A 24,751-nucleotide genomic window follows, 5' to 3' on the forward strand; every position below is an offset into this window, starting at 1 on the left:
TTACAAGGCATGTTTTAAGCAGCATCTGAAAGGGATGCTAAGATGTAGAATGAGGAAGGTTTGGGAAGTGAATTCGTAAGAAATGGGAGCAGGGGTAGGCCATATGACCCCTTGTCCCTGCCCCGCTATCTGCAAGATCGTAGAGTCGCACAGCCCGGAAACAGACCCTTTGGTCCAACTTGTGCAAGCCAAACTAGCTTCCCAAACAAAACTAGTCCCACTTGACTGCGTTTGGCCCATATCCCTCTAAACCTGTCTGATTCATGGAACTGTTCAAATGTCTTTTAAGTGTTGTAAATGTGCCTGCATCTCCCACTTGCTTCGATAGTTCTTTCCACATATGAAACACCCTCTGTGTGAAAACATTGCCCCTCAGGACCTTTTTAAGTCTTCCTCCTCTCACCTTTAAAAGTATGCCCCCTAATTTTGAACTGCCCCCATCCTAGGGACAAGACCTTTGCTATTCACCTTACCGATGCCCCTCATGCCCCTAAAAATATCTATCAGGTGACCCCCAACCTCCTACACTCCAGTGAAAAAGGTTGCAACCTATCCAGCCTCTCCTTGTAACTCAAGTATTGGCAATGTCCTGGTAAATCTGTGATCCCTCTCCAACTTAATAATTTATTTCCTGTAATAGGGCAACCAGGAATGGATACAGTACTCCAAAAGAGAAGGCAAATGGGACTAATTCAGTTTCGCAAAGAGGTTGACATGAATGAGTTGGGCCGAAGGGCCTGTTTCCATGCTGTATGACTCTATGACTCTAAGACTCTATGACTAAAAGACTGAAAATGCTATGGCTGTATTATAAGGAAAAGTGCAGGATGAGAGGTGAACTCCCAGAGATGCTTATAATTTTGGTCTTAGCACTCATGAGCCAGACCTAACTCAGAGTAATTCTACATAAACTAAATCCAACAGGGCATTCAGGTGATCATATCTACACTGAGAGTGTTTTAGATACAAAACTCTGCAACACACAGAGTGGTTAAGGTGAATAACAGACATACTGAAGTGAACATTCATTAAATACAAAAGGGAGACAGAAACAGAAGGTTTTGCTGACCATCATGGGAGGAGATTGATGCATGGAATGAGCAGGCCATCTTATGAGGGAAGGTTGGACAGGCTAGGCTTGTTTCACCACAATTTAGGAAAGTGACAGGTGATTTGATTGAAGTGTATACTTGTGTGGAAGAATACAAAACTGGGTGTGAGGAGTCAGGGGGGCACGGTTTAAAATTAGTTGTCGGGGGGTTGCGGGGAGGTCACACGTTTCCCTTTAAGGAAGTTGTTTTCCTCGGACCGTTGTGCGACTTTGAACATTTGGCCTCAGAAGGTGGTGGAGAACCATCGACTGTAGTGGAATGGCAGAGCAAACCTAATGGGCCGAATGGTCTAGTTCTGCCCTTATCTCCTGGAGCGGGGTCACTGACTATGCTAAAGGTGGAATAAGCATAGTAAAGAAAATATCTTCAAATATCTACAAACCGTAATCTTATTTAGAGTTGAGATCTGACATAAAGCCTTTATGCGTCAGCTAAATATATTAGTTAGGTAATTTGTATTGAATGGTTTTGGAAGTGGTAACATCTCGCTATCTTAAATTAGGCTACGGCCATACCGATGCCGATGTCTTGCATCAGTCACTCGTCGAGGCCAACATTGCAACCGAAGTGTGTCTCACTGTTCTGGATATGATGGCTTTATTCACCCATGTTTTTAAGGTATGATCATTCAAATGTCATTGAATTTAGTTTGTTCATTTGCAACGGGTCTTTGCATTTTCTGGTCTCGCCTGCCAACAGTACAAGGAAACAGACCCCAGCTATCAATCCTCCCACCTCTTTTCAATTACAGCACAGAAACAGGCCATTCAACCCCATGTGGTCTACTCCAGCATTGATGTTCCATTTGAATCTCTTCCCACTCGACTGCATCTTACCCTATCAGTTATCCTTTGGTTCATTTCTGTCTTCTGTTTAGCCAGCTTTCCCTTGATTCTATAAATATAAATGTCTCATGTACAAAGATAAATACAATTTTCGATTGGTCTGAAATGCTGATTCCATTTACCTTTTTAAATAAGGTGTTATGGGGTTTAAATAGAAGTGAGAGAGCTGAAAATTTGAAATGTAAACATAAAAACCACTGAAATGCTCAGTGGAAGCTCCACTGAAATAGTGTCTTTGATTTATTGTCAAGACACTGGTGAGTTGAATAGCATACAATAAAGGGAAAGTGATATGAAGATCTGAATGAGAACGGAATGAAAGATCTATGACTCTCTAACATATTGATAACGTGAAATGAAAAGGGGTGGGATGAAGCTGGAGTGGAACATGGATCTATTGGGTGGAATTATCTGTTGCTGTACTGTGTGAATACATTGTAACTTGTTGATGCCATTCTGACTGACTGACATAAAGTTGACGTATTTTATGTACCATCCTCTCTAGGGTCAACTGCTTTCTGACAATGGACACAACCCCCTGATGAAGAAAGTTTTCAACGTTCTCCTCTGCTTTGTCCAAATCAATCAGTCAGAAATGGCCCTGAAGTATGTCTTTGCAGCTCTGAGGAATCTTGTCTACAAGGTACCAATATCAGTCCATTTTAAATCTTTTGTTTTGTCTTGAGTAGAAATTTTTATAATTCTCGAAATTTGTCCGTGTTTTCCTTTAAAAGCCCATTACTGGGGTGTCTTATTTTTCAGTTTCCATCCACGTTCTTCGAAGGCAGAGCCGACATGTGTGCCACAATGTGCTACGAGATTTTGAAGTGCTGTAACTCTAAGTTGAGCACCATCCGGGGGGATGCATCCACTCTCCTTTATTTCTTAATGAGGAACAATTTTGAGTGGACAGGGAGGAAATCCTTTGTGAGGACACATCTACAGGTCAGTGCTTTGGGAGAAAGAAAGACCAAGGAAAGCAGATTTAGTAATGGGTTTGAAAAGAAAATTGAGCAGAGATTTCAAGGAGAACAAAAAAAAATTGCAGGAATATCGACAAAGAGCAAGAGGACGTAAAATGAACGAGATTGCTCTCTCAAAGAACCTGTGGGAGATTCATTGCTGTTCTGTAGATGATTGAAACATATCTTTGAATCTTGAACATTGCCAGCTCTAGCTTGCATTGTAATTTCAAATAGGATATTTTATATAGAATTCAGTGATGTGTCATTCTCAAGTTTGGAAATGTTACAAAACTGATTTCTAGAGTTTTTGAAAAGGTTAGGATTTATTCTTTGGAAATATTGGGACTTTGTTTTGCTCTGAGAGATTGTAAAACACTTTTTCAGTTGGCGTTTTTTGGTGTTATTAATGTTACGTCTATCATCCAGTGAGAACAGTTTCTTTTAACTAGTCTTAACTGTGTTCCCAAAGGAAACTTAATCATTTCTAAAAGATTCTATTATGAAAGGTTTTCATTTAATAGCCAAGGTCTACTGTTAAAGCTACTCACTTTGATGGGTATGTCCTCAGCCAAGCTCTATGTTCGTGTGTCTCACACCCCAGTACTTTGTACAGCAGGGGACTGGGTTTTGCTCCAATAATTTCCCAAGGTTTTATCTTGAGCCAAATGGATATGCGATTCTAGCAGAGTGAGGGGAACACTCCACATGTCTTGGTGGTGTTAGAGTATGTGTCAGGCGATGGGAACTGCCATAAGAATCGTTTCCTTTCACTAAAGCCTTGATGTTAGTGCAAGAATTGGTGCAGCTGTGACATTTTAAAACTGATAGAGCCTTTTGTTGCAGTTCATTGAATCCTCTCCCTTTCTTTGTCATGTTTTTGATCTTGTAGCTATTTAAAACAAAATGCAATAAGGTACACTCTGTTTAAGTTCAAAAAGAACTTTTAGGGAGACAGAGTGGCGAGGATATATGAACACACTGTTCTTCCACCTTTTGACCTGGGCTCACATCCAAGTTAAGCTGTGGGGATGAAAGCTTACAATGTTTTGTAAAGACTTGGACAGGAAGCTTCCTCACTGCCAAACTCCACTTGGTGTGGCTCCATATTGACCATCTGAGGCACCACAACAACAAAGGAAAATTAACCCAGTTGCCTTGGAAATTTGAATATTGGTCTATGGAATTTGGAAAGAAGGGCGAAACGTCTCCTAATCTTGACGTAAAGGAAAGGCACGTTGCCAAAACGTTTCACCCTGCAAACATCAGGATAAATGCGAGAATGTCAAATTTCAAATGATTACATCAGTTTATTCTAGAGGAGAATTGGTTGGCAAATTGATGGATTGGCCTCGGCATTACCACGGCGAAGACACTGGGGAACAATCAGATCCCCAGACCCCAGGGCAATTCAACAAAACCACAAGGCATGAGTAATAGAATGCTGCAGTGAATGTTCAGATGAGATCATTCAACCTGAGTAATGTAAATAAGGCAGCTAAGAGCAAGCTGCTCAAAGCTCGGAGGCAGATAATTGAAAGTAGACGGGGTAGATTATACTTGTCGTCCAGTCATTCTGTATTTCATCTGGAGCAGCATAAGATTAGTAGTCAATGTCTAGAATTTGAAATTATTTCACACCCTAATTCCACCACTTGACTAGCTGCAGGGGGACATTGCATGAAGTTTAACGAGCCCCTCTGACAGGAAACCCATGGCATTGAGTACAACACTGATTTGATACCAACCTGAAACTATTTATTGTTCCAGTTGAGAAGAAAATTGGATAAGATGTAAAACATTGCATCCAATCCCCTCCATTTCCTCACAGCTGAAATAGACTAACTCCTGATGTATTAATTGTGTTCAGGAAGAAACAGCAGCATTTTTTGTAGAACTTTGGTAGGAATTGATGGAAGGTATAATCCAGCTGCGGTTTAGTAAAATTGGCAGTGACCACTTATTGAGCAGAAAAGTGAGAAAATGTCAGCACCTCATCACTGGCAGTATTTGGGACAGATATGTTCAATTTAATAGAAATTTGGAAAAGCTGCCAAAACCTTAATTAAATAGTGAGTATTTAATATAGTAAAAAGGCTGATGGCACTTAACAAGGGCTTTATGTCACTCACTAACTCTCGGCTTTCTGTTTCAGTGGTAGTGTCACCACCACTGAGCCAGGAGACCTGGGTTGAATTCCCACCTGCTCCAGAGGTGTGTAATAACAGCTCTGAACAAGTTGATTTTGAAAAAATAGGTTACCTTTTTAAAAAAATTTAAAATTAAATAAGGGTTCTTACAAAGACTGCAGTAGTAGTGTCCCTGCTGCTGGGCTAATAGTTCCCTGGTTCAAGCCCCACCTGCTCCAGAGATGTGTAATAACATCTCTGGACAGATTGATTAGAAAATATTTGCTAAACATTTATATGAAAAGTGTTCTCTTTAGAGAGTGGCCTGCAGCATCCAACCTGTCGTTTCGGGGCTTTCTGTCAACAGTGAGCCTTAAAGGGCCTGGAATTCCGGTAGACCCTGGCAGCAACATTTTAACCTAGTTCAGTGATTTCCTTTAACATTTTGAATTTTATTGCATTTAATACAGTTATTATTTCATTTAATTGGTTTCATTACATAATGGTTTTCAAACGATTGTGAAGACTGATGACCCCTAGCAAGGGAGCATGTGGTGCCCCCTGATATTTTTGAGGCCTTCCACAGTTCATTGCGAGGCCCAAAATGTTGTTATAAAATAAAATTTGAAAGGTTTTTGTTGAATATTTATTGTTTGGCAATGCCCCTTTCGTTAATTTGGTTATTAGGTTTAATTGGTTTCCAAAGCAACATAAAGAGGACACCCTTCCAACTCTATTTAGCCCCCTCGGCCTCCCCCCTTAGCTTTGATGGTCTGTATTGCATTTAACGGACTTTTGTGTCAACTGAGAGGGTAGAACGTGTATGGAATGAGCTGCCAGAGGATGTGGTGGAGGCTGGTACAATTGCAACATTTAAGAGGCATTTGGATGGGTATATGAATAGAAAGGGTTTGAAAGGATATGGGCCGGGTGCTGGCAGGTGGGACTAGATGGGGTTGGGATATCTGGTCGACATGGACGGGTTGGACCGCAGGGTCTGTTTCCATGCTGTACATCTCTTTGACTCTATGACTCTATAAACAATCGGAAAAGTAATATTGGTGGTAGCTGATAGATGAAAAAATACCACTGGTGATTTGAAGATGGGGAGAAAAATATTCAGCTGTGTGTCAGAGTACTTGTGGATATGAAAAGAAATATACAGAAGGACAGAATTGGGTTTTTTGTGGCAGAACGGTGGTGATCCTGCCTCAGACCAGGAAACCCAGGTTCAAGTCCCACCTGTGCTAGAGTTATGTAACGACATTTCTGAACAGGCTGATTTTAAACAAATAGTTTCCATATGGGAAGGTGGATCTTGGTCATAGTGCTGGAAAGCAGCATAAAGAAGGACAGTAAAGACACTGAACTAATAGGTAGGGGACTGAAATAGGAAAAGCTGCATTCTCTGGGTAAACAAACCATCAGGGAAAGAATGTGTATCTCATCTCATATGTCGCCATTTGGCTTGGGATCCATTTACCAAAAATGGCACATCTTTTAAGTGAGTCATTGGTTGAGATTTAAAGGGGGGTTTGATGAACAGATGAGGGGGAAAGCAGCAGATGGATACATTGATATAAAGATTGAGATGAAGAGGGATGTAATGAGACTTTTGAGAGCAGAAGGTTTTTTTTAGTTTGTTTGGTGATCTAAGTGATTCAGTTGCTTCCTGCAGGTGATCATCGCAGTGAGTCAGTTAATAGCGGATGTGGTTGGAATCGGAGGGACCAGATTTCAGCAGTCGTTGGCTATTATTAACAATTGTGCCAACTGTGACCGAGCTGTAAAGGTGAGCAGCTTTCAGATGTTTCATTTTGTGACTGATTGCTGTGGTAACATTTTTGCCTCTGTGCTCCCACAATCAGACACTTCATGGTGCAGTGCATAGTGTCCAGCCTCTGGCGCTGAAGTCCCACTCCACGATTCACTGTGGGGGTCACAGAAGATGCATTCACAACATGGTAAAATGTGCTGGTTAACAATGTGCAAATCCTTCTCACACGCTTAAGGTGGGTGGTAAGATTTGGAAAGTCAGAACTGTGTGCTCTGTCTGCCTCTTGTCTCTAGACATGTGGGACAGTTAAGTCTACATTCTTACCATTGCCCTTTGTATTTTTTTATAGTTACTGACTGTTGGTTGCTTTTCAAGGGTCTTCCTATAGCCAACTCGTCGTTCATGAGGTTTGATGTTAAACTGGAGTTCACTCAAGCCTTGATGTTCCCCTTCATCAGACCCAGCAGATGCAAAATGAGGGAAAAATCTTACTTTTTTTTAAATTCACACCTGCTATCCCCTTACTTCCTGCTGTCAACCACATGCAGAGAACACACACACACACACACACCTCCATAGGGAGTGGGGTGCAAGCCATTGTGAGAGAGATACACCCGACCTTCCATTAAATAAATCAGTTCAGTAAAGCAACTGGGAGTGCCCACTGCCTTAGAAGTGCCAACAGAACGTGCTTGAGACTGGTTGCCATGACAGTCGACGTTCACACTGCAGAGAGGGAGGCGGTTTGAAAATTACACCCTGTTATCTTCAGTCATCCGCACGGATTTCTCAAACCCCCTCCATCTCTTCTCAGCAACATGTTGAGCACCCCCCCCCCCCCATCGAAAGAGAATGGTATCTCTTTTAAAAAGAAATGTGAGTGCTCTAGCAAGTAATTCCGTGTCTTCAGGATTGTTAGAATTCCCTGTAAATGTGTGCCTTGGGGTTACAGGCGACTGCATTTCCGTCTGAAGTGAAAGATTTGATGAAGCGTATTCGCACGGTGCTCATGGCTACGGCTCAAATGAAAGAGCATGAGAATGATCCGGAAATGCTCGTGGATCTTCAATATAGTTTGGCAAAGTCCTACGCCAGCACCCCAGAGCTGAGGAAAACCTGGTTGGACAGCATGGCAAAGATCCACATGAAGAATGGTGATTTATCTGAGGTAATGTTAACCAGACCACTGTTATAGGGTCATGCAGCACGGAAACGGACCCTTTCCTCCAACCAGTCCATGCTGAACATAATCCCAAACGAAACCAGTCTCACCTACCTGCACTTGGCCCATATCCCTCCTAGCATTTGCTGTTCATGTCCTTATCTAAGTGTCTTTTAAATGTTGTAACTTTGCCCACATCCACCACTTCCTCAGGAAGTTCATTTCACACGTGAGCCACCTCTGTGTTTAAAAAAACAAAATTGACCCAAATGTCTTTTTTAAATCTCTCTCCTGTGACCTTAAAAACATGCCTGTAGTCTTGAAATTCAAGATTTGCTCGGATGTTGCTGGTTGTGAAAGGTTTTGAGTTATAGAGAAAGGCGAGATAGGCTGGGATTTCTTTCACTGGAGCGGAGGAGGTTGGGAGGTTTGTCTTGTTTTTTTTTGAAAAAACTTGCATTTCTGCAGTATATTTCAAACCTCCGGATACTCTGAGTGTTTTCCCGGCAGCTAAGTACTTTTGATGTGATGCAGTTGTGGAAACTACAACATCCAGTTTGTGCACAGCAAGATCCCACTGTCAGAAATGTTAAAAATGGCATCATTTTATACAGGAGAAAAGTAAGTGCTTACAGGATGGATATTAAGCAGGACACAAGGGGGAGCTCTCCTGCCCTCCTTTGGAAATAATGGCCATGGGGATCTTCTCTGTCTGTTTTGAAAGGGCGGATGTGGGTTTGTTTAAAAGAGGGCAACTTATACAGTGTCACGCTCAGTCACTGCTGCTTTGGAGTGTCAGCCTGCATTGTGTCCTCAAGCCTCTGTGGTACTTGAACCCAGATCCTTCTGAGAGCATTTGCCACTCAATCCCAGCTCGTAATGTGCATCATAATATGTTAAGCACTCCTCAAGATTATGAAAAGGAGTTTTCTTCATAAGTAGAGTCTTCCTGATCTTAATGCTGATGCAGGGGCTCGTATTGTTTTATTTCTAATTTTCAATTTACAAGGGAAGGATCAGAATGTTTGAGGCTTTCAAAACCACAAGTGGAGAGAAGCTATTGTCTTTGGCACTGGGGTGTGTGGGTGGGTACAGACTAAATTATTAATTAAAGAGCAAAAGAACTGAAAGCAATGCGAGGGAATATCTTTACGTAGCAAGTGGTTAAGGTCTAGAATGCATTGGCTTGAGAATGCAGTAGTGAAAGCGGACTCAACCATGGCTTTCCAAAAGGGAATTGGATGAGCATCTGAAGAGAGAAAAATTCCATACAAAGAGCAACAGAAGTATGACTAGCTGAGTTGCTTTTGCACAGAGCCAGCATAGGGTCCTCAGACCGAGTGGTCTCCTCCTGTTCAGTAACCATCCCATGATTCATATGTTTGAATTGGGTTCTCCCAAGTTGAATGCCAATGTCCGATAATTGGGGGTGTGGGAGCTTCTCTGTTTCAGCCTCTTCCTGTGCCCAAGAATTAGTTAACTAACTGCTGGCATTGACAACCCATCACTTTTCCAGTTCAATTGTACAATTATTCCCATTAACCCAAATGTAGCGTGAGCAAATATAGGCTTTGACCTCTTTAGAGGTGAGTAGGGAATAATATGTGATTGACGTATAGTGAGTACTGAGATTGTGGAGACCTAACCAATCACAACAGACAGCCATTGTTGACACAGTCATTCCCAGACCTGCCTGCTGGAGAGAGACTGCAGCCATGGGGTATCATGGGGGATCTTTCACTTCCACCTCCTTTGGTGAGTGAGTAGGTGTCCAGAGTTAGCTGGTTTTGGATGTTGAAGACCAATATCAGAAACTCATCCCTTAACAAAGCTCTTTCCCTGTCACATATGATCTTAGAGCTGTTACCACTAGTTATTGCTTATTTATTATTAGCCCAGTTGCAGCAAGTTATTCTATTGTTATTCTTTCAGTCATTTATTTTCCAAAATGCCCTTTTAATTTATGTATGCTAATTTCCGCTCTTTATCTTGTTTACAGGCAGCAATGTGCTATGTTCATGTGGCAGCACTTGTGGCTGAATATCTCAGGAGGAAAGGTAGGATCAACACTTGGTCCCATTGACGTGGTGTTGATGGGGTACTTTCAGTCAGTCTTTGGTGCCTTTGTTTAAAAAATTGAAGAAAGAACTTACCTTCTGCATAGCTTATGATCTTGGGCTTTGCAAAATACTTTTCAGCCAATGAATTGCATGTGAAACGTAGGGAAGGTCCCTCAGCTGATCTTTAGTGCTGTGGGATCGCTTGGGAGGGCATGCGGAACCTTGGTTTAATTGTTTCATCTAAAGGTCGCCTCCTCCAACAGTGCAGCACAAGTGTAGTATTCCCTGGAAGTGCCAGTCTGGAATTTGTCCTTGAGCCTCTGTGGTGGAACTTGAACCATGCTGCTTTGGGTTCGAGGTGAGAGTGTTGCCCATTGAGCAATGACTTACTCTTCAGCATCTCAAGGACTGGTTGTCTTTGATGTGGTGGAACCTGAGGCAGGGGAGGTGATGGCCTAGTGATTTTATTGCTGGGATGTTAATCCAGAGAGCCCAGTAATGTTCTGGGGACCTAGGGTTGAATCCCACCACTGCAGATGGCGGGAATTGAATTCAACAAAACTCTGGAATTAGGAGTCCAATGGTGATCATGAATCCATTGTCAATTGCTGGAAAATCCCATCTGGTTCGCTCATTTCCTGTCGGGAAGGAAGCTGCTGTCCTTACCTGGTCTGGTCTATATGTGACTCCAGACCCACAACAATGTGGTTGATTCTTAATTGTGTTATGGCCAATTAGGGAAGGGCAATAAATGCTGACCTAGCCAGCAATGCCCACATCCTGTCATTGATTTTTAAAAAGGGGCATAAGATGAAGCTGAGACCAGAATTCAGCCATTGTGTGTTCTGTGTTTGCAAAAGCAAACAGCATGGAAACTGATCACTGGTTTAGATGTTGTCAGAAGCCTAATTATCCCTCGAATCCTGAAGGTTTAACCAAATAAATCTCATCGTTTTCTTTTGCGGACCACATTCCCCCACACCAAACTAAATGTTGAACGATGCACATACTCGCAGCCTCATGTCTGTTGAAGTTTGCATTTGGCCTGATTATCCAGAGTTGTTAGTGAGTGGAGAGGTCAAAGATTCCTATTAATGGAGTGCAATCTCCTGTTGAAATGTCCATGTAGCAAAGTACAGCAACATAAAATGAAGAAATACTTAATAACCTGAGCAGGTTATGAGAGTGCTCTCTAACAGACGAATATGTCCTTGTGGATATGGACTTCCTGATAGTTGGAAGATTAGTCAGATAAAAACTTCAGTTTAGATTTTCCTTTTACACCAGAGAAACGCTTTTTATAAGCAAGAACCCAGAATAAGTTTGTTCCACAATTCCATTTGGTCTGCATAAAAATTGAAGGAATTATGGATGCTGTAATCAAAACAAAAATAGAGATTCCTGGAAAAGCTCAACAGGTCTGGCAGGACCTGCAGAGAGAAATCAGAGTTAGCGTTTTGGGTCCAGTGACCCTTCTTTGGAACAGTTCTGGATTGGAAACGTTAACTCTGATTTCTCTCCACAGAATGCTGCCAGACCTGCTGAGTTTTTCCAGCAATCTCTACATTTATTTCCATTTGGCCTGCCTTCTCCTTTGAGTTTGATTTTTGTTAGTTGGCAGAATTGAGCAATATCAAGGGAAAGATCTGAAAGGATATGGACCCGTTGGGACCCTATTGGAGCGTGGTAAGGATCGGCCAGGACTTTTTTGGAGTGCACTGAGGACTGGCCGGGACCTTGATAAATTGAGTAACAGGCCCCAAGGAGTGACTGAGGCCCTCTTCTATTCCTGCAGCTGTAACAATCCTCCTTCATCAGATCAGTGCAATGACAGCATTGTGGTTATGCTGCTGCACCATATCTGAGAGGTCTGGCCCAGTGATTTGGAAACATTAAATTCCAAATCTGGAATAAAATGCCGGTCTCGTTATTCAATTGATGAATTGGTTCAGTATAATGCTTTAGGGGAGTTAATCTACTGTCCTTATCCTGTTTGGCCTACAGGGAATGCTAATCCAAAATAATGTAGCATACTATTAACTGCCCTCTACAATGACCCAGCATGCTGCTGTGTTGCACCAATGCTGGAGAAGTTGTGGGTGTACCCTTAGAACAGCATGGGGAAGACAGCTCACCATCATTTTCTCTAAAACAGTTAAGGATGGGCAATACGTTCTGGCCTTGTGAGCAGTGCTCACATCCCAAGAATGAATGAGAAAAACATTCTGGAAGTAAGCTATCTGCCTAGTGAAATAATGTACAGATAAAACTTCATCAAGATCTATAAATTACATTTAGTTCACCTTGTCTTCACATCTTGTATAAATTCAGACATTTCTAATTAATCTTCTATACCTGTTGACTTTTACGTTAAATAATTCCAACATGTTCCTTGCAGTATTTGCTTATAATGCCACATTTTGGTAGCAGTTTAAGGACAGGTAATGGTGGAATTATAATGATACTGCTCCAGTAATCCAAAGGTCCAACATAATGGGGACATGGGTTCAAATCTCACCCAAGACTGTTGGTGACATTTGAATTCAGTGAATAATTTTGGAAATGAAAGCTGCTGTACACAATGGTGATCATGAAGTCACCATCAATTATCATAAAAACTCATCTCGTTTGCTGATCCCTTTTAGGGAAGGAAATCTTTTATCCTTCCATGGTCTGGCCTACATGTGACTCCAGACCCACAGCAATGTGGTTAATTCTTAACTGATCAGGCAAGGTACTCAGTTCTGGGGCAATTGTTGGTGACAGCCACATCTCGTGAAAGAATTTTCCTTTTATAAATTACTCAGCAGTTCTCTCCTGCAGATTGGAAGAGTGTGGTGCTGAAAAAACACAGCTGGTCAGGCAGCATCTGAGGAGCAGGAGAGTCGACGTTTCAGGCATAAGCCTAATGAAAAGCTTATGCCCAAAATGTTGACTCTCCTGCTCCTTGGATGCTGCTTGACCAGCTGTGCTTTTCCAGCGCCACACTCTTCAACTCTGATCTCTAGCATCTGCAGTCCTCACTTTCTCCTGCAGATTGGTTTGACTACCTAAGCTCCACAAAACACTAGACTCATTTACCTGCAGATTTTCCTGTGGACATAGAACTTCAAAGAATTTACTCTGAGAATGGATGCACTCAAACCTGTTTGCTTCTGTGCTGACATCTGTTGTTTAAGAATAGAAATGTTATTATGGTGCGATTCAGTTTGTGACAAAGTCCTTGCACCATTTTGCTGGATTAGCATGGTACTTCAGCTGCTGATGTACATGGAATAAAAGACATAAAAATATTTGCCTGATGTTTTCTGAACCAAGTGGAAATTGTACCTAGGACATTTTGTTCAAACATCTAGAACTACCCTTAAACTGGTAATTTCCTAAAAAAAAAATGATAATTTCGCGAATCAAAATGATGCATCATTTCCTATTGATTTATCTCAGAAAGAGTAAAACTTGCAAATGAGATGTTCTGCTCTGACTCATCTTGTATGCTTCAAAATGAAACTCCAATGTGGCCAATCCATTAATTTCTAAATTTAAAAACTTTTCTCCCCCTCAGTGTTTTCTTAAAGTACAATATCTTTAATTTGCTGAGCTTTCACTTATAATTTGCAGTGTTGGTAATCTTGAGGTTGTCCAACACTGTTGTCACAATAGGAACATGCACCTAATTCTGTTTACCCGGTACCAGGATGATAATAGAATCATAACTATCAGGAAAGATTGAATAGGCTACTGATAGGCATTTTCCCTGAATGAGTCTGCCAGAAACAGAGGACACAATCACAGGATAGAATCCCTCTGGTGCAGAAAGAGGCCATTCTGCCCGTAGAGTCTGCAGCATCCTTACATACCACCCAGACCCATCTCATCCCCATAACCTCACGTGGGGTTTTTACCATGGGCAATCCACCAAACCTGCACATCTTTGGACAGTAACCAGAGCAGCTGGAGGAAAGCCACACAGACAGGGGGCGAATGTGCAAACACCACGCACACAGCAACCCAAGGCTGGAATTGAACTCTGGTTTCTGAGGCTCTAAAGCAACAGTGCTAACCACTGTACCACGTGCCACCCATAAAGGACAGGCCAGTTAGTACTCAGATGAACTTTAATTTCTTATTTTTCAAGGGTGGCGAATCTTTGGAATTCACTAACCCGGAGCATCTGGGGACTCTGTCAGCAAGTCTATTTGAGGCAGAGATCAATAGGTTTTTAAACATTAAAGACTTTGGAATTTTAAGGATAGTTTGGGAGCGTTACATTGAAGTCAATGTAACATTTTGAATGACTGAGCAGGCTTGGAGGCTGAATGATTTACTCCTGTTTTTGTTTCCTGTGTTCCGAGGAAAGAGAAAAGAAAAGTTTACGTCCGTCTGAGAGTGCAGCGGACAGCTTGAGCATGCTAACTCTGGTAATCAGATGTTCTAGGTTATCACGCTGATGTAAATATGATGCATGAAATATTAATGATACCAGGAAGAGTCATTTAGATTAATATACTTCCATGTTATATTCCAGGTATATTTAAGCAAGGCTGCACAGCCTTCAAGGTGATCACACCCAACATAGATGAGGAGGCTGCAATGATGGAAGATGTAGGCATGCAAGATGTTCACTACAATGAGGTGAATTACACTGGACATTACCACAACTTTTAATGTTGCACTTTTTAGTTTTTGAATACTTATTGAGCTGCTTGTTTTCATGAAACTTTTATTGTAGAATTGTTTTTTTTTACATAATAGCAATGTTTAGATGCATTCCATTCTATCATAATGTATCAATAAATTCATGCCCCTCTTAGCTGTAATATTTCAGATTAATAATGTTCTGCATTCACATCCAAAGGATCATTAGCCACCACTTCTGCCATCTCCAATGGGATGCCACCACCAGACACACATTCCCTTCCCCTTCCAAGTCAGCCTTCCGAAAGGGCTGCTCTCTCCGGGACACCCTTTCCTCCTTCACTCCCAACAGCCCCTGCCCCCTTTCCCTGCAACCGCAGAAGGTGTAACACCTGCCCGTTTACTTCCTCCCTCCTAGGTAGCCAAGGGCCCATATGCACCTTGCAGGTGAAGCAGCACACTTCACTCAGTCAAGTCTACTGCATTCGCTGCTCACAATGTGGTCTCCTCTCCTTGGGGGAAATGAGGCGTAGACCTGGGTCACCGCTTTGCTACGTTCTGTTTGCAAAAAAAGACGCTGAGCTTCCAGTTGCCTGCCAGTACAACACACCACATTGTTCCCTGGCCAACATCTCTCGCCTCGGGCTTGATCCAGTGCTCCAGTGAAGCTGAAGACAAACTGGAGGAGTAGCACCTCATTTTCTGCTTGGGGACCCTGTTGCCTTCTGGATTCAATGTTGAGTTCATCAATTTTAGGGCTTAAGGCACTATAAGACAGCCACTGTTAGGCACTAATAGTCTCCATTAGCAGCCATTCATTCTCCCAGGCTGACGTTATCCATGCCTTTGTCTCTCCAAATGTTCTGCTCTCTCTTTGAGCTCTATCCCCCCCTATTGTTTATTCTTTACCCCCCTCCCCACACTTGTGCATAAAAAACTTTTTGCCGAGCTACCATCAGTTCTGAAGCAGGGTTCCTTGACCAGAAAAGTTAACTCTGATTTCTCTCCATACCTGCCAGACCTGTTGAGTTTTTTTCAGCAATTTCTACTTTTGTTTCTGAACAGCAGATGTGCTGGTGCCCAGAGATATTTTGTGTTTAAAATAGGCTGGATGAGAGAGAAATTAAGCATTGCTAAAAGGAGACCAGAAGTTAAACCTTTTTGTCTTGCACTCATCAGAACCAGGACACAAGAAACCGAGTTGAAGGGAACTGAAAATAAAGAGGCACTATCTCATATAGAATGGGAAGAGGTGCTGATTAGTTGGTCCAGTGTTGGCATAGACATGAGCCAGGTTTTGCTGTCTCCAGGTGCAATGTTTGTACAGATTCCTTTTGTCTGTTTTTCAAGAAGTTCCTGAGTATTTACGTATGTAGCTGCGAGCAAGTGCAACACACTGCAGGGCTAGCTGATGGTCTGAAATGAGTTCCGGTATAACTTTGAACACAGTCGGATTATTTAATTTCCCATTAGCAGAATCACCTCTAATGGTGGATATACTTTTCTGAGGCTTGTAATCACAGGCTGGCTGAGCACAGTTTGCTGCCCCCTGTGAAGTGTCAGCGGCGTATGTTGTTTGATACAGTCGACCAGTTTTTGAGATGTACTGCGTACCTGCCTGGTATCACACCAGCACTGAAACTGGTTTATCGCTTTGCTCTTTGTGTGGTTGGCAAAACAGCTTCGTTGGCTTGACGGCAATATCCTATTCGGGGAGCAAACCACTTGCGAATTAATGTGATAACTGTGTGAGACCACTAGCCTTGCTTGTTGTTCAAATTTCTAAGACACTCTCAATTTTTGAAAACTCCCTTCTCTTCAGACTTATCCAGTGATATCGTTTGCATTGATCAGTGAGGGAAGAGGAGGCCATGATTTTTAAAGTCACACTCAAAAGATGGCACCTTCTGCAGTGTAGGGCTCCCTCAATACGCTACTGGAATATGCTAATATTGGAGCATTATAATTTCAGTAACTTCGGGCATAATATTCTTTCGGAGTTAAAATGTGTGGCGCTGGAAAAGCACAGGAGGTCAGGCAGCATACAAGGAGCAGGAAATGTTGACTCTCCTGCTCCTCGGATGCTGCCTGACCTGCTGTGCTTTTCCAGCACCATACTTTTTAACTCTGATCTCCAGTCCTCACTTTCTCATATTCTTTCAGCCTCTCTCGTTATCAGTAAATGCAAAATGTCCAATGTAAGCAAATGTCAGAGTGATAAGAATGTACTGAATTTGCAAAGATAGTTATCAACCCTTCTAAAAACACATTGCCCCTGCAAGACATTGTTCACGTCTTATTGAGCACCAACAGTTAATCATTGATAGGAAGGTTGCCCACATAACTAATGTTGCCTGCTATAATAGAACTTGCTTCTTACAGGCAGTTAAATTGCAAAGGGCTTGAATTTCTGGTAATTAGTGCCTTTGTCATTGATCCCTCCAGAGTCAGCTCCCGCAGTATTGGACTATTACACAATGAAGCTTTTCCTAGGCCAGGAAAGACTCTAGCCTCTTGAGCCTTATATCAGCAGTGATTGATATGCTGACCTGTCAGCTGCTCAGGAAGGTATGAGGGACACCACATCACTCCCACTTTGCACCTTATTCACCATCTGCTCAGTGAATCACTCCCCAAACTGAATTGCTGATTTCAGCATCAAATAAGGGAGGAGGATGAGATGGGCCATGTTAAGCTATTGAATGTCTCAGAGGTAATTATACCATGAAATCTATAAATACTTGAGGGTGATGTGCAGAATGATTCTTATCAGGATTCTGAGAAGTAGGTGCTGCCAACACTGCATTTTCTGTCTCTTCCAACTGTCTTTGTTCCTATCTGTTTCAGTTCATTGTCAATTATTTAAAAAACAATTTTAATCAATAAAACCCCTTTGGTCATTGGAGTTGGAGGGAAAGGGGCAGACACTTGTAAGAAATAGGGAGTGGAACTATCACAGAGTTTATGAAAGTGATGAGATGCATGGCCCTGAGTTGAGATTAGATTACTTAGTGTGGAAGCAGGCCCTTCGGCCCAACAAGTCCACACCAACCCTCCAAAGAGCAACCCATCCAGACCCATTGCCCTACATTTACCCCTTCACCTAAAACTATGGGCAATTTAGCATGGCCAATTTACCTAACCTGCATACCTTTGGACTGAGAGAGGAAACCAGAGCACCCGGAGGAAACCCACGCAGACACGGGGAGAATGTGCAAACTCCACACAGACAGTTGCCTCAGGCGGGAATTGAACCCGGGTCTCTGGCGCTGTGAGGCAGCAGTGCTAACCACTGTGCCACCATGCCGTCCCTGTCACTAAAATTGACACTCCACTTAAGTGGCCTTTCTTGGCTCAATCCCTATCTACTCCTCGGTAACCCTTATCTGCTCCTCTGTAACCTCCAGACTTGATCATTCCAATGCGCTGTTGGCCAGCCACCCACTTTATCTTTTGCGTAAACCTGAACTCATCCAGAATTCTACTGCCCATAGCCTAACTTGCCTTCATCTCACACAGAAAGTCCCAATAGGTTTCACAGTTGTGATACCAGTTATAGTTCAACACCAAGTTGCATAAGGAGAAATCCACATTGCTGTGCCACAAAGAGGCAATTCCAAAGAACCATAGAATCCCTACAGTGTGGAAACAGGCCATTTGGCCTAACAAGTCCACACTGATCCTCTGAAGAGTATCCCACCCAGACCCCCATTCTTCTTCTATCTTTATTACTTTACATTTCCCCTAATATACCCAGCCTACACACTCCTGAACACTATGGGCAATTTCCCATGGCCAATCCACCTAACCTGCGCAACTTTGGACTGTGGAAGGAAACCGGAGCACCCGGCGAAAACCCATGCCGACACGGGGAGAATGTGCAAACTCCACACAGATAGTAGCCTGAGGCTAAATTTGCCGAAGTATCTTAAAAGGAGGAAGGAGAAAGGTGACTGGATTTAAAGAGTGGGCATCAGAGCTGTGGGACCCGGTAGTGGTAGACATTGGCACCAATGGTAGTGTGCAAGAGACCAGAACTGGGGCAATGCAGATCACAGAAGGTTTAGAGTCTAAAGGAGATTGGAGAGCTGAGGCCATGTTATGATGACAAAGATGATGATTTAAATTTGATGTGGAGGTGCCAGTGTTGGACTGAAGTGGACAAGATCAAAAGTACACGACACCAGGTTATAGTCCAACCGGTTTATTTGAAATCCCATCACCTGACAAAGGAGCATAGCTCCAAAAACATTTCAAATAAACTATAATTTGGTGTTGTGTGATTTCTGATTTAGATTTGAGGCATTGTCAGACGAGGAGCCAATTAGGGTAGCAATATTGTTCAGTCGAAGGGAGGGAGGGGCACATGCGCTAAACAGGATTTGGGCTTTGTTTCGGAGGCCGGTCAGTTAGTTAGTTCTGAAGGTCAGAAAAGTACTCAAGTGGAGGAAAGTCATCAAAAAAGCAAAAAGGAACTGGGAAAGTGAATATTTTAAAAGGCTCCTCCACACACAGGATGATTTATTGGATTTGTGTGTGGCATTTCTCAGTATTACAGTGTTTTGCAAACCACTAGTAAGTTTACAAAAATATATACTTAGAATCATAGAATCCCTACAGTGTGGAAAGAGGTCATTTGGCCCATTGAGTCTGCACTGAACCTCTGATAAGCATCCCACCCAGACTTGGACTCCTCCCTCCCCTACCACCCTATCCCATAAATCCTCATTTACTGTGACTAATCCACCTGACCTGCACATCCTTGGACGCTACAAGGCAATTTAGCATGGCCAATCCACCTAACCTGCACATCTTTGGTCTAATGGAGGAAACAGAAGCTCGCAGACATAGGGAATCTGTACAAATTCCAAGCCACCAAGAAGGAAATAGTCTATTCATGACATGACTTTATGTTATGTTTGTGTTTGATTGCAGTGTAATAGAAAAATGTGCAAGCTATGTTTGATTTTATTAATTTATTGGACTTGAGTATGATTCTTATTTTTGCTTATCTCTGTTTGTGGTGTTGTAATACACCCACTCATTGTGATATTTATATTTACAATGCAACTTTGTATTAATGCTGGGCTTTTATTGCTAGTAAATCTTTACTTTATTGCATTGCGAGTTTGCTTTGCAGATTTAGATTTTGAGTGTTAACACAAAGTTAGTTGCTGCTGCATTAATGATCTCATTCAATGGTGTTGCCATATGAGCAAATTAATTTGCATAGGGATTTAGAATCAAACAATGCACAAAGAGACCATTCAGTCCACCATGCTTGTGCTGGCTCTTTGAAGGAGCGATTCAATTAGTCCCACTTCCCCTGCTCATTTACTATAGTCTTGCAACCTTTTCCCCCTTTTCATGTGCAATAAGCTTTGCCTTATCCAGCATACACTGGGAATGGGTAATGCCAGTTAGTGGAGAGAACTGTAAAACATGGACGACCTGCTGCTTTCTGGTGTTCACTAGTGTACACCAGTCCCAGTGAATGTTCATAAGCACCTCTCTGATGTGTTGACAATACACTGACCTTAAATGGTTTGCTTCAGAGCAGTGTTATTTAACCGCCACAGACATGGGCTCATAGGAATGTGTTCTGGATATTGATGTGCACATTGGTGTTTGGACGGGGAGTGGGGTGGAGATGCCAGTTGGTTGAGAATTTCAGTTTGAAGGGCCAAAAAAATTGATGCACCTTGTATCCAATTTCCTTTTGAAAGTTACTATTCAGTCTACCCTTTCAGGCAGTGCATTCGAGATCATTAAATTCTCTGCATTAAACAAAATCTCCTCATTTTCCTCTTTGAATCTTTTTGCCTCTTATCTTAAATCCAAGTTTGGCAACCCTTTCTTGGACTTGTATCTTTAGATGAAAAGGTAAGAGTGCTACCCCACTGAGAACAAGTAAATAAGGAAATATTTATTAAATAATGCAATTGCTGAGCTACGAAATACAATGATGACAGCAGATCCAACAATACCTTTTCAAGAGGGACTTGGATAAGACTTGAAAAATCAAATTTGCAGAATTATGGAAATGAACCACAGAGAGCTAGCACGGGCCGAAGAGTTTTTTGTGTCGTTAAACTTGATGACTGGTCATAACAGAGAAATCTGGAGATACTCCTCCGGTCAGGCAACATCCATGGAGAGAGAAACTGGTAACATTTTAGGGTCGATGATCTTTGATCAGAATGGTTCTTGTTTGGAAACTATTGCCTGACTAATTTTGGCATTTAACAGGATGTTCTAATGGAATTATTGGAACAATGTGCTGATGGACTCTGGAAGGCAGAACGCTACGAGTTGATTTCGAACGTGTACAAACTAATAATTCCAGTTTATGAGAAAAGACGTGAATTTGAGGTAAGCCCTTAGTTAAGTTAGAGAAATGTAGAACAAAGAGATTTGCATCTTGAGCAAGTCACGCCAATAACTAGTATAACCAGATTAAACTTATTGTTAGCTTAAATGTGGAGCAGGTACAAAAAAAGTTAATGTGGATGATACAAGGACTAAAGTTCTACTTATCAGGGGAGAATGGACAGTCTATGGTTCTGTTCTTCAGGAAGGGGTAGGTTGAGAAATGGCCTGATGAGGTCTTTGCGTTATGAAGGTAGCTGAAAAGCTATTTCCACCTTTAGGGGAGAACAAAACCAGAAGTTATAAATTGAAGATAATAACTAATAAATGCAGTAGGGAGATTGGGAAAACTTTCTTGACCCTGAGAGGGATGAGAATATAGAATGGTGGAGGTGAGTAGCATAGATCTGTTTAGGGGGAAAATGTATAAACACGATGGTAAATAGATCAGGATGTCCTGATAGGAAGAGATGTAGAGAGCTGGAACACATCTGTGTGAAGCATTAATCATGGTCATGGACTCATTAAAGGTGAAATGGCCTGTTTCTCTACTATAATATCTTCTGTAAATTAATAATGCTTTTCAAACTAGAAGGGTAAAGTGAATATAATATAAAGTGATATTTTTTGCTGAATGTATCTATGGGAGAGGAAACTCAGTCTGATTTGTTTTCTATTTCCTGCCTTCAGAAACTTGCTCATCTGTATGAAACTTTGCATCAAGCTTACAAGAAAATTGCTGAAGTTACTCACACAGGAAAAAGACTACTAGGCACCTACTTTCGGGTAGCCTTTTTTGGGCAGGTATTTATCAGTTTTCTGTTTGACTGTATTTACCTCTTCCTGTATATGGAACCGCAAGTTTTGCTGGAACAATTTGTTCTAAGAAGTTTCATAGTTTTGATTAGTTTTGGATAAAACTTTTAAAAGTGATACTATCATAAGGAAAGAAAAATTGTTTCCCTTTAGATTTAAGATAATTGGGAAAAAATGCCAGCAGAGGGAGAGGGGAGATTTTTCGTGCTAAGTAAGAACTTCAAAAGGGATTTGGAAAATACTTGAAAGAGTTGAAAATTGCAGGACAAAGAGGGACTAAAACAGGGGAGTGGAATTGAAGAACTCTTTCAAAGACCCAGCACAGTGGTTTGACTTGCTGTCTTTTATGTTACAAGATTATACCCATAATCTTTTCTATTGTTCACCCAGCAATTTCAAAATACTCACATCCCAATTTATCTCCAGGTGTTGGTACTTAAAAGTTGGAGGAACATCTGAGTCACACAGTTACAAAATGATACTTGTTTGATTCTCCTGCAATTCAATTGAAAACAAGCAGAAATGAAATCGCGCATGCTTTAAAGGGTGTGGGAGCTAAAAGCAGTTCTTGATTTAAGTTGTAAACACTCTTTTGTTTGAATCTTAATCAACAAGCTCTAATTTAAAACACAGTTAGACTGAAATGTTTTGTTTACAAATAGTTTGCTGGTCATTGGTGTTTATATTATGCTGCAGCATCTCATTAATGCGTTCTTTCCACTCTTTCCCCTTCTTAAAGGCAGCGGTAAGTTGTCCACTAAGGTCCTTCCATATAAGCTGTGAGCACCTAATATTGTCTTAGTGTGATCTTGTTTGTTCGTGTCTGAAATCATCTGCTTTGCAATCATAACTGTCGAGCTAAATGTAGAGGTTAGAAATGCTGTGTTAGGAACACTATCCACTGCCTTGCCTTGTCCATAGTGGTGCATGCAGAGGAGTGGAAAAATTTGGCTGACTGTAATCCACTTTGCATTGTAGTAAATCACTGATCCTCCTTTTTACCAAAACAAAGAATTGTAGAGCATCGAGCCTTAAAACTCACTGAAGCATACTGAAGTTCAATAGCTGTTTTTTTTCCTATCATTAGCTTTGGTGTGTTCTTTAGTTTTGGGGTGATTTCCTGTAGAGTGACTGCTAGGAATAAATATGATTATTATCATTTTGTTCTTTGTTTTTAAAACTTTCATAGCAATACCAGTTTACAGACAATGAGAGAGATACGGCGGTAAATCAATGATGGTGTTGCAAATAATGCAGTAAACCTCACTGCATTAAAGGCACTCTTGATTTGATGTGGGTAGTTTTTGTCAGTCTATCAAGAATGCACATTTTTCATATTTCATGAAATTCTTGTGCATCGCTCATACTCTTAGTGCAATGATAGCTGAATATCTATCTGTACTTCAGACTGGTTTAATTCCATGTACCTTATGTAATATGCCCAACTGTTCCTCCTTCTGTGCGTGCCTTCCCTCGCTGCTATTTGTGATATTTATTTTATGGTGGGTCCTGAAGGTGACCTGAATCTACACAAAACATGAGCTGAGCCACACACATGGACTGCTTTTGAGGGCCAGTGTTACTGAGGTATTGAGAGCATTACAGCCGCTGACAGGTTTGTGTAGTTTGGCAAAAGACTCGCTTATCATTTTGGAGACACAGTACTTTCATCATCCAAGAACCAATCCTTATTAAAGACAGGTGACTGAAAACTCTGACACTGCCCGCTTGTCTGTCCCTGCCACTACTTCTCAGAGGGCAGAATTGCGCCCAACAGCATTACAATTGATCCTCCACTTAATAGCAAAAATGGGAAGAATTAGCCTGGAATTTTCCCACTAAACAAAATCGACCATTTACATTCTGTAGCAAACATTAAAGGGTGACATGGTGTTGACCATCAGTTTGTTGTGTTTTTGTAAAATTCCAAGCCTTTTCTGCATAATTTTAATTAATTTGGTTGCTGAGTCTATTTCGTGAGTTGTGAATAATTCCGTGTGTTGGAACCCCCCTTCTGACCAAGCTGTGCCAGTCTAATGTTCTCAACCTCTACTAACTTGAAAAGCAGGACCAGTTGTTGCTGTGTAAAACAGGCACCAAGTTCTCATTTTATCATCACTCCGAAATAAAAATGAGACCTGGATTCTTCTCCCCAAAGAAACTAGAAAAGCGTATCAATTTAAAAAAAACAACATTATTTGGTAATATGGCATTGGCAAGATTGAACATGCGGCTGAGATGACAATCAATATAAATTTACAGCCATTGACTTCATTTCCTTCTTTTAAAAAAAATTCAGAATCACTTGGCCTTAATAGTGCACTTGGGGGAGTTCGGAGAATCTTTTGTTTGCCTTTGTTTGTCGTTTTCAGACTTTTGAGTTGACCTTGTTTCATTGCTTCATGCATCTGCTTGTGAGTGCTTTTCACATGTCAACCTGGCTTACTTCCCTGTCACTTTTAACAGGGGTTCTTTGAGGATGAGGACGGCAAGGAGTACATTTACAAAGAGCCAAAACTGACCCAGTTGTCTGAGATATCGCAGCGACTTCTGAAACTTTACTCAGACAAATTTGGCTCCGAGAATGTGCGGATGATCTACGATGATGGGAAGGTAGGGAGAGCAGCATTTTAAACTGTTTGCTTTTCTGTGAGCACTTTCTTATCTTTTACCTTTTGCAATCTGTTGCTTTCGTGATGCATTTCTCCCCTTCAGCACTGAGTCAGGTTACCTCCCAGAAGTTTCCAAAACTTCAATATATCTGAAAGATTTAGGAGGGTCAAATACTTCAACCAGCATGACTCAATGCTTAAGCTTGAAATATGTGGTAGACAAATAGGTAGACAACCAGAAAACCAGGTAGCATCAGGAAGTGGAGAAGTCA

The 24,751-nt window shown here is 41.6% G+C and overlaps 1 protein-coding gene across 13 annotated transcripts in view; it reads left to right on the forward strand.

The window, feature by feature from the left end:
- Nucleotides 1–24,751, forward strand: part of LOC122550501 (dedicator of cytokinesis protein 9) — a 339,837-nt gene that overhangs the window by 290,148 nt on the left and 24,938 nt on the right. For all 13 annotated transcript variants that reach the window (XM_087987930.1, XM_043691316.2, XM_087987937.1 and 10 more), the window contains 10 exons: nucleotides 1,615–1,730; nucleotides 2,463–2,600; nucleotides 2,720–2,902; nucleotides 6,727–6,840; nucleotides 7,778–7,993; nucleotides 9,987–10,044; nucleotides 14,573–14,679; nucleotides 20,932–21,054; nucleotides 21,742–21,855; nucleotides 24,334–24,480. In XM_087987930.1, the coding sequence (XP_087844056.1) occupies nucleotides 1,615–1,730; nucleotides 2,463–2,600; nucleotides 2,720–2,902; nucleotides 6,727–6,840; nucleotides 7,778–7,993; nucleotides 9,987–10,044; nucleotides 14,573–14,679; nucleotides 20,932–21,054; nucleotides 21,742–21,855; nucleotides 24,334–24,480 (1,316 nt within the window). The remainder of the gene's footprint in view (nucleotides 1–1,614; nucleotides 1,731–2,462; nucleotides 2,601–2,719; nucleotides 2,903–6,726; nucleotides 6,841–7,777; nucleotides 7,994–9,986; nucleotides 10,045–14,572; nucleotides 14,680–20,931; nucleotides 21,055–21,741; nucleotides 21,856–24,333; nucleotides 24,481–24,751) is intronic.

This window comes from Chiloscyllium plagiosum, unplaced genomic scaffold (genome assembly GCF_037043375.1).
Source record: "Chiloscyllium plagiosum isolate Xiang-an unplaced genomic scaffold, Cpla_swu_hap1 HiC_scaffold_6, whole genome shotgun sequence".
NCBI classification, from domain to species: domain Eukaryota; kingdom Metazoa; phylum Chordata; class Chondrichthyes; order Orectolobiformes; family Hemiscylliidae; genus Chiloscyllium; species Chiloscyllium plagiosum.